This window comes from Gobio gobio, assembly GCF_949357685.1.
Source record: "Gobio gobio genome assembly, chromosome: 10".
In the NCBI taxonomy this organism is placed as follows: domain Eukaryota; kingdom Metazoa; phylum Chordata; class Actinopteri; order Cypriniformes; family Gobionidae; genus Gobio; species Gobio gobio.
This window is the reverse complement of record NC_137116.1, coordinates 11,685,417-11,695,070: the sequence shown is the minus strand read 5'-3', so window position 1 is coordinate 11,695,070 and position 9,654 is coordinate 11,685,417. Positions and strand designations below refer to the sequence as shown.

The 9,654-nt window shown below is 39.7% G+C and overlaps 2 protein-coding genes across 2 annotated transcripts; one reads left to right on the top strand and one right to left on the bottom strand.

The window, feature by feature from the left end:
• Positions 1-581: 581 nt before the first annotated feature.
• Positions 582-3,894, top strand: LOC307132588 (uncharacterized protein). Its single transcript, XM_079827012.1, has 2 exons — positions 582-1,168; positions 2,945-3,894. Exons 1-2 carry the CDS (start codon positions 802-804, stop codon positions 3,097-3,099), a joined length of 522 nt encoding a protein of 173 aa, XP_079683138.1. The 5' UTR covers positions 582-801; the 3' UTR covers positions 3,100-3,894.
• seta (SET nuclear proto-oncogene a) lies at positions 3,207-6,691 on the bottom strand. Its single transcript, XM_079827011.1, has 8 exons — positions 6,330-6,691; positions 5,400-5,457; positions 5,150-5,292; positions 4,970-5,073; positions 4,773-4,886; positions 4,511-4,681; positions 4,243-4,365; positions 3,207-4,049 (listed from the first exon to the last, which is right to left on the bottom strand). Exons 1-8 carry the CDS (start codon positions 6,400-6,402, stop codon positions 4,026-4,028), a joined length of 810 nt encoding a protein of 269 aa, XP_079683137.1. The 5' UTR covers positions 6,403-6,691; the 3' UTR covers positions 3,207-4,025.
• Between the last annotated feature and the right edge of the window lie 2,963 nt (positions 6,692-9,654).

The window sequence follows — 9,654 nt, the reverse complement described above, 5'->3', positions numbered from 1 at the left end:
GATGGCAGGAAAATGAGAAGGATGGAAATGTTTTTTAGTGACACAAACCAATTAATACCACAAAACATTACAGAATTTATCAGGTTCATTTCTAATATTTACGTCAGCTCAATATGGAAGCTTGTGCCAGTTTATATCATCTCACAATTATGTATATTTTCAGAAAAGTGAGATATAAACTCACTTGTGAGTTATAAAGTACAAATGTATTCAGAATTATAGGTTCAGAATTGTTTATTTTTTATTCTGTGGTGGAAATAACCTTTCATAGCTCAACTTATTCACAATATACCAATAAAAAAGAGGGAAAAGACATTACACACATTATGTAGACCTATACACGATTAAAAAAGATTGTGCACCCAAAACAAAGAAATAATTTAAATTTAACCTCGTCAATTTGCGAGTACCTTTATTTTTTTTTACTTAATATTTGATAGAATATTAATATTTTATCCAGTGTACTTTATCAAGACGTGATTTGGCCATTTAAAACGTGCCGAATAACAGAAGTGACCCAAATAAATAGCATTAGCATTGAATTAGCTCGTTCATCCCGCCGTTAGGGGGCGCTGACATTTACGCAGTGATTTCACAGTGACTCTCCACTAGTTTGCGTGTCCATTTCAGCTGTAGGCACTTTGAAATGTAGTTTGCTTACTCGCTTTTAAAAAAGATTTTTTTTATTCCACGTTATAAATTAACGTGTTTTAAAGTGGGAAACGGTCGTTATTTTCGCTCGTGAGGCGCAGCGCGCGCTTGAGCTGTCAGTGGCGGGAAGTGTTCTTGTTCTCTCTGAGGATGGCTGAGGTAAAGTTTCCCGCCGCGCTGCTGTGTGTTGTTGTGGCGCTGTTGTGCGAGTGGGTTCGGTTCGGTCTCGGGTGTTCGGGGCTGCTGCTGTGCCGCTCCTGCGGGCACGAGGTGGCGGAAGACAAGGACCTGAGGTTCGTGCCCAGTCGCCTGGCACTGTCGCACCGGAACGACACGGTGATCGGAGGGAAGCGCGTCTCCGTTCAGCTCTTCGAGAATCCGCAAGGCTTCCAGTTTGAAGTCGTGACTTTTAAGAAAGCAGATGTGCTGAAGCACTGGCCGGCGGACGGGCACTTCACCTGGTATCCGGGTCACTCGTGGACCGTCGCCACCTGCCCGCGGTGCAAAACACACCTAGGTGGGTGTTCTGTATATATTCAGATGAAATGCAATAAAAAAACTGCATTGTATATAAAGGGTAAATAATTCAGTATGAATGAATACAAGTAGTTTTGTTCTGTGAGATTGTGGTTTGTTTACAGTCCTGGGTAACGTTCCGTTACAAAATCGATTCCAAATGACATGACAAATTGTAGTTAGTAACGTAATCTAGATTACTCTTTTAAAGTAATGTAACGTATTCTGATTACTTTTGACCTAACTTTGAATAGGAGAACCTTGTACCAAATTGATATAAAAATACAGAGAAAGAAAATATATTCCATTCTTTATCAACATGAAGTGCATTAAATGTTACATTACGTCAGACCCATTTTAGATTACAAATTTTAAGTAACATATTCTGATTACTTTTGACCTAACTCGTTTATCACATTGATTTGAATTGGATGATCTTGTACCATATTGATATACAAATAGAGAGAAAGAAAATGTATTCCTTTCTTTATTAACAACATGAAATGCCTAAAATATTACATTTACGTCAGGCTTTCCCATTTTAGATTACTCTTCTTAGGTAACGTGTTCTGACTACTTTTGACCAAACTCGTTTATCGCATTGATTTGAATAGGATGATCGTATACCATATTATTATTACATATCATATTAATAATACAAAGAATGGAATGTATATTTTCTTGTCAACAACGACAGGGGTTCATGTTTAATGTTCATGTTCGAGTTTAATTAAAATATATTAAGTAATCGTAAAATTACAATCAAAATAAAACATTTATTAAAATAAAATGTTTACCTGCATATCATGTGACCATTAACTGACGTCGGAGAACCGTGGACTTAATTTTAGTATTTATTATAACGGACTTAATTTTATTATTGACATAACTTGATAACTAACTTCAATATATTTGGTCAAAGAGGTTTAGCTGACAGAAAAGTTGGAGAATCACAAGTTTTTATATTATATGCACTGATTTCTGTAAATCCACTGATCAAATGCTCTTTGGGGATATTTTTAGTAATAGTCACATAGTCTGTGTGTGCAATCCCACAAACCTGGAAGAGCTTCTTAACATGTATATAAACAGTACGGCTTTTTTGGAAAAGAACATTTTAAAGATAAATTATAATAAACTAATTATAAATGTATTGTCATTGTGAGAATAATAGAATCTATTATTGTAATATACAGAAAGTAATCTATATAGAAAAGTAATCTATAAAACAAGTAAACAATAGTCTGATTCCAAGTATTTTAAAATGTAATCTAATAACAAGTTTGTACTTTTTGGAATCATATTACATTAATCGTGCTGGGAAATGTAATCCATTACACATTTAAAGGTAACATGATTATTTTTGACTAAAGTGAATTTAAAAACCAAGAATTTAAATGTAATCTAATTAAAAGTACTTTTTGGAATCGTTTATATAGTCCAGATTACATGTAATCCGTTACTACCCATCATGATTAATGTAACCCGTTACACATTTAAAAGTAACACGATTATTTTTGACTAAAGGGAACTTTAAAAACAAGAATTTAAATGTAATGTAATCTAATTAAAAGTACTTTTTGGAATCGTTTATATAGTCCAGATTACATGTAATCAGTTACTTCCCAGCATGATTAATGTAATCTGTTACACATTTAAAGGTAACACGATTATATTTGACTAGTGAACTTTAAAAACAAGAATTAAATGACTTCCTTCATACATTTAACCTGAAAACGAAGTGCAAGTGGTTTAACGCGGCTTCTCTTTGATCAAGGTTGGGCGTTTCAGCCGAGCGACTGGCCCAGGACGGTGAACCGAGAAGAGTTCGAAGGCTCGGATCAGACGTTTGTGGCGCTCATAGTCGACAGACTTCTACAGGAACACTTTGCATCCACACTGCTGATGACACCCAAATCTTTTAGAAGTTGACGTTTAGCCAGACTGCTTTTTGTGCGTTTTAATAAAGATATTTTCATGGGAACTATTTTGTACGACTAGAAAAAAAAACTTAAAACAAACAGAAAACAGCCTTGATTGCATTTTCTTTGCAACTGGATGAATCCCAAACACAGTGTTTTATTGAACACAACCAACTGAACAGTTTAAAGTGTGTCTTACGGTAATACAACCACTACACAGAGTTCGTTGAGGCAGTAGGGGAAAAGTTACAAGCATGATTTCATTTTCTTTTTTTTGGAATATTTTATTTTCTTTATCAAAAATGTAATCCATTTCAAATCTGGTGAATGTCTGTAAAACAAGACAAGATAAAAATCAAAGACTCGATGGTGTCCACATACCCTCTTTCCTCAGCCCTCCTGAACAGACGTGGTTACAAGAGGATGTACTACTGATGTCTAACCATGACGGGGTTTAAACACCAAGAATAAAGTAAGAAAACGGTGGGGAACGCTAGAGCTAGCATGTCACTGCGCACCATGGCTTCTGTTCAATTAACCACACAAAACTTTAACAGGAAGAAAATTATACATATTTGTACATATATATATTTATAAAAAACAAACAGAAAACACTATTCGCAAGTCTACTCCAGACGGCGTGCAGCCAATAACTACAGTGTTTTGCTTTTTACCTCGAAATGCATTTGGAAATTGAGATGGTAGATGCCATGTCGGCAAGATTTTGCAGTCAGTTTATTGTGAGTCTGTTCGGGGGGGAGGGGCTTCAACATGGCAAGTTCAGGATAGAGGAAAGATGGAGCTCAAAACAAAAAAAAAAAACAATCTGAAGAGGAAAAAGAAGCATCTTGCTCCCCGAAAATAACCAAAAAAAAGCCAAAGAAGCAATTTGGAAACAGGACTGGGAAATGTGGAGAATATTCCTCTAATTCAGCTTCAGTCATCCTCGCCATCATCATCCTGAAACCAGACATAATATCATTCATTAGAGGCACATTTGAGAGAGATATATATAGTGTGTGAAATAGAAAACGGACAACAAACTGATGTCACAAATTTATAAATAATCATATTTCTGGCATCCTTAGAAAAGTAATTTAGTCTTTAGAAATAGAATAATTTCTATATTCATAATACAGAACCGGATACGCACCTCTCCGTCATCATCATCCTCTTCCTCTCCATCATCTTCCCCCTCTTCATCAATATCATCCAGGCCTTCCTCATCTTCGTCCTCATCCTCGCCCTCCCCTTCCTCGTCCTCCATGTCTGGGACCTGCATAAAGTTGATCAGACGAGTTGAGATTTGAAATGCAAATGATTTATGCATAATTTCCATTCAGCCACACAGACAGGAAAAACTGGAGTTTAACCGACTGGAAACTTTTTGGGCCAAAATAATGCTGCAGTTCCAGTCTCACCAAATAGTACTGTAGGGGATTCGGCCAGATGTCGTCTTTAATGACTTCGCCCAACTCGTCCGCCCCTGAATCGGCGTGATCGGTAAACCAGGTGAAGAAACTCTCGGGTTCTTCATGTTGCCTCTTCTTGCCCGCTTTACTCTGTGTCTGACTGGCCCGACTTGTGAGGTCCTGCAAAAGAGTTAAAAGGTTTCGCATAAAAACTCAGAATTTTAAACTATTCGACTGAGATCAAGCAGAGTAAAACAACAAGCATCCATACTTTTCCCGGTTTCCATTTGATCTCTGTTGACTTTGAGGTTGGGTCTCCACTTTCGTTCAGGTGAATTTCTTTGGAGAGGACTTTGTTCTCGAAATACATGTTTTCATCGAAATACTAAAATGAGTAGAGAAGAGATGGTAAGTTATGAATACAAAACATACCATAAAATATATATTTTTATTTTTTTCACCACTTACAAAATCTATTCTGTAGCCGGATTTGATGTCTTCAAACTCTGTCACCTCTACTCTGGTCAGATAGTGAAGCGCCTCCTCATCCTCCTCCCCAAGAAGAGCGGAGACTACAAAAATCAAACAATATTACGTTAAACAGTCTGGATACATATAGTGTAAACTAACTATAACGCCAGATCTTACCTTGTGGGTGGTTGACAAATGTTGTGACCCAAAAGTTGGGGATTTTGGCGATGAGTTCTGACCTCTTCTGGAAGAACGGCTGGCGAAGTTTGTTGTATTTCTGTTCAACTTTGAGAATTTCCTCACTTGCCTGCTCATTCAGTCTGAACAAGATCACAAAAAAAATGATATACATGAAAAACGCGTTACCGCGATATACCGCGATATTTGTTAAAGAGCAGATAACGCAATACAATTAAGTTCGACATACCTGTCAATTTCATTCTGTACTTCATCAATGTGCTCGATGGCTTCTTGTTGTTCTTTTTCTATACAAAAGTTAAAGATAAAAATATTAAAATGCAAATCAGCACATAATACGTGTTTTAAGGCATGAATAAACTAGTGCAAGACTAGCGAAGATGCTTTTATTCCGAATTCGTGCGCTTTTCAACGTGTACAGACTCACGTAAAAGTTAATAAAAACACATCCATGCGTAATTTATTAAAAACAAAGCGGTATTATTATCTGTACATTTTCTGTGACGCGAATACAATCCGATGCATTGAACTCAGAGGGAGCCGCGCAGATGCCGCGTGGTTTAAATGTGCGCTGAATCGCTCGCGCTGCACCTGCTTCCGTCGCGAGCCCCAAAATCACCTGAGCGGTCGACGAGCGTGTAAAGTCGCTTCAGCGTTCGTTTCCATTATCATTCACCATTTAAAGTGCATAAACAGCCATTAGTCCGTGCTACATCATGGCGGAGACGTGGCTCGGCTAAGCTAAAGCTAAAGCACAACAACAATAAAGCAGCGCGGGGACGCTTCCGCTCCGCGTGTTTCACGCGCTTTAACTGCACGCGTTTCTTCGACAAATCCATTCGCGCGCAGCATAAACGAACTCTCGCGCTTAAATTTTAAAAAAATATATAGCGGTTTTTGTTCGTGTTCAAATGGGGCTTTGTGGCGCGCTTAGCTCGCGCACGGCCAGAAATCAAACATGGCCTCCGCCGCCGGCTGCTGCCGTCCCTCCGAGTACATCCAAGCGGACCCACGGCCAATCACAAGCACTGCACACCGCCACGGACTACAGAAACGAGTCGTACGCGAGCCGCTGCTAATCAACGAGCGAAAATAGCGAGTAAAATCCCTCTGGCGAGAGAAGAGAAAGTGAAAATGGCCGCCGATCGTTCTTTCTTACCCGAGGTCTCGTCCCCTCCGTCGTGGTTCGAGTTCAGTTCCTTTTTACTGACTTTAGCCGCTGAAGCAGACATGATTTCACTGATCACGGCGAGAGGAGTTTTCAGTGAGAATCAAGCGATGTTTAAACTCGTTGAGGTAGAAGATTGTCCTCCTGGAAGTCGGTTTCTGGAGACCGTGATAGGACAAGAACAGAAATGAGTGAGCCCGCGCTGCTCCACACACACAAACTTACGGCGAGGGAACGAACGCAGATTCTCACGCGCTCTCTTTCGGACAGAACGCGCCCCACACGAGCTCGAAAAATGAACTCCGCCCCTTCCAGAACAACCCGCCGAGCTCGACGTTGGTCCCCGGAGCTGCGCTCTGATTGGGCGGTGCCGTGGGAGGCGGGGCGCTGCGTAGAGCCGCCACAAAAAGGGCGGGATTTTAACGAAGCTCTCATAACATGTCATCTGAATGTAGTTAAAATGGTTCTACACAGCACAGCACTGCAAATAAACGCACACGACTGTTTTTTATTTTAAGCTGTGTTATTTAAAGGCACAATATGTAAGATTTTTGAACACTAGAACAGTGTTATATATTTTGTTGACTTGTGTACGTACATTATCCCAAATGTTTCCAAGAGGACATGGACCATGTCCATGAGTTGCCTATCAACGACATACCCACCTTACCCTCGAATCCCGGTTTTATTTTGTAGAAAGTAGCCATGGAAACACCAATAGTATGTGTTTTATTAGACAGATGAGCAACTGTTTTTGGATCGTTCATCGTCAGAAAACAAATTATTGTTATATAGCTCAACACAGTTAGTCTTATTGTTTAAATCTAGTTTTGTTGATATACCGCAAATACCATGTTTCTCCATGCATGCCTAATATAGATCTAGTAGTAGCGCCAAGCAAACGCACAGTGTAGCATTATAACATTATAGCATATTAGTACCATCACATAACTTCCAACACACTCAAATGTATCTAATATGATAAAACAGCGCTGTGTTACCCCATAGACTGTAAAAAATATGGACGTAGTGTCCGTGACTTTAACCATAGGATTCTGAAGAGCCGTTTTGACTCGTAAAGTAGGGATGAGCTGGCCGTCGCCATCTTGGCAGCACGTCACACCTGGAAAACTGTAAATGGGCAAAGAGGCGGGACGTGGGCGGAGCTGAGGTGATGCGTTGACTAACAGACAGCAGACAAATGGCAATCCACCTGTCACTCAAAGTGGCCACGCCCTTAATTATGCAGAACTTTAAGGCTTTATATAATGTAAACGAATGAGTTATAAAAAAAATGCACCCCCCTCATGAAGGGCAAAATTAGCCATATAGACCAAAACCACAATTTGTCCCAGACTGTAAAGGCCTTTGCACACTGAGTCTGAAATTTTCACAAGCGTTTTTTCGTATTCGTGATGCGAAAAATTCGTCACGCACAGACCTTGCACACTGAGTCCAATGCGTATTAAAGTCCTTGTGAAATCAAAATTGATTATATTTACTTTGTTAGCGCAAATTGCTCGTTTTGTGGTGAACAATCCATCCGTGCAAGTCAATCCGCATCAAAAAATTATTTGGCTTCGTAATCTTTAATCAAAATCTGAAAATGCTCCTCCCCTCTACATTGGTGGGCCTTTTTTGATGACGTCTCTTTGACGGCTTGGGCTTAGACGCCGACATGCCATCATTAAACACGCCCATTCAACTGACAGTCTGCTGCCCGCGAACAGAGATGGCGAGGAGGTGCGTTTTTTGAATGAAACGCCTATGTTTCTATATCCAATCAGGTTACCGGGAGGAAAATACAAACCACGCCCTCTGTTCTGCTCATTTAGTATTCCGTTTCTCTCGGAAATACGTCAAATCACTGAAATAAAGTCGGTTGCAACTTCCGGTTCACTGGGACTTTAATGAATGCGTTACGGAAAAAAACCCCGCAAAACAATACAAAATGGCGTCTTCGAGTAGTGAGGATGATTTTTTTGTCCTCTCTCTTCTTAAAAAAAGAGAAAAAGAAAGAGGAAATATTGGGTCTATCCACTCCTGCGATCACGTAGAGAGGAAGGAGAGTTCCACCTCCTTATCAAGGAGCTGCGGGATTATCCAGACCGATTCAAAGTTTACTTGTCAGTGGCTCAGTTTGATGCTTTGCTAGCGATACTGGAGCCACATATTAAAAAGAAGACCACCAATTTCCGTGAATCAATTGATCCTGAACAGAGACTGGCAGTATGTCTAAGGTATGAATCACACACACACACACACGGTTTACAGGGACTTGGTGTGCTATAATCATAGCTGTGATATAATAATATTTGTAGTATTTTTGATTCAATAATATTTGTATATATAATTGTAGGTATCTGAGCAACTGGCGATTCATTCACCACCATTGCCAGCAGTTTTAGGTTGGGCATCAGCACTGTTGATGGGAAAAACGGATGCGAAAAACGCAGAAAATCGAACCTGTTCCGAATTTTTTTTGACGGACGAAGGTTTTGGAGGCAGTGTGCAAGCGTGATTGCATTTTAACATGAGCTCAATGAGATTCTGCTCCTTCTGGAGTCTGTCTCTAGTGACCAGTCGATGAATTGCAGTTTAAGTCACTTCTGTATTGGCCTCAAGAGAAACTGCGGGAGGTGCCGCTTGGTTACCCCACATACGACATCATAAAAGCTCCGCCAAATCAAAGCGTCATCAAGCTACGCCTTTGTTTTGAATAAGTGACCTCTAGTGGCGAAAAATGACATTGTGGCTTTAAACCTTTTGTTTCAAAACGTCTGAATGGCCCCTAATTCCTGTAGTTCTAACAATAGAGAGGCACAAAGAACGCCAAGGTCATGAGTTCGAGTTATACGAATCTTCTCCACTTTACTATCACTTCTCCACTGTCGTGTCAAATAAAGGCTAAATGTCGATACAAAAATCACGACCTTTCTGATTAAATATCTCAGTGTAGTGTTTTACACAAGTGTGGATAGAAATGGACTACAAAACTAGTTCTTATGCTGCCTTCACATGCTATCGGAATTATCGTAAATACGAGTTTCCGAGGTAAAAATTGCACATGAACGCCCTCACATTCTGAAACTTGAATGCAACGAGCTCGTAATCACGACTTCAGAAGTCGGAATTATCAAATTTCCGATGGCACGTGAAGGCAGCATTAACCTTTGTTGTACGACTAGTTGTAGTTCACTAGTTTGTAGTTCACTAGTTTGTAGTTGTAGTTCACTAGTTTGTAGTTCACTAGTTTAGTTGTAGTTCACTAGTTTGTAGTTCACTAGTTTGTAGTTGTAGTTCACTAGTTTGTAGT

Coding starts and splice junctions, on each gene's coding strand:
- seta (XM_079827011.1), bottom strand. CDS start 6,402: ATGTCTGCTTCAGCGGCTAAAGTCAGTAAAAAGGAACTGAACTCGAAC. Junction 4,887..4,969: donor CCGGCTACAGAATAGATTTT/GTAAGTGGTGAA, acceptor TACTCATTTTAG/TATTTCGATGAAAACATGTA. Junction 4,682..4,772: donor TCAAATGGAAACCGGGAAAA/GTATGGATGCTT, acceptor ACTCTTTTGCAG/GACCTCACAAGTCGGGCCAG.
- LOC307132588 (XM_079827012.1), top strand. CDS start 802: ATGGCTGAGGTAAAGTTTCCCGCCGCGCTGCTGTGTGTTGTTGTGGCG. Junction 1,169..2,944: donor GCGGTGCAAAACACACCTAG/GTGGGTGTTCTG, acceptor TCTTTGATCAAG/GTTGGGCGTTTCAGCCGAGC.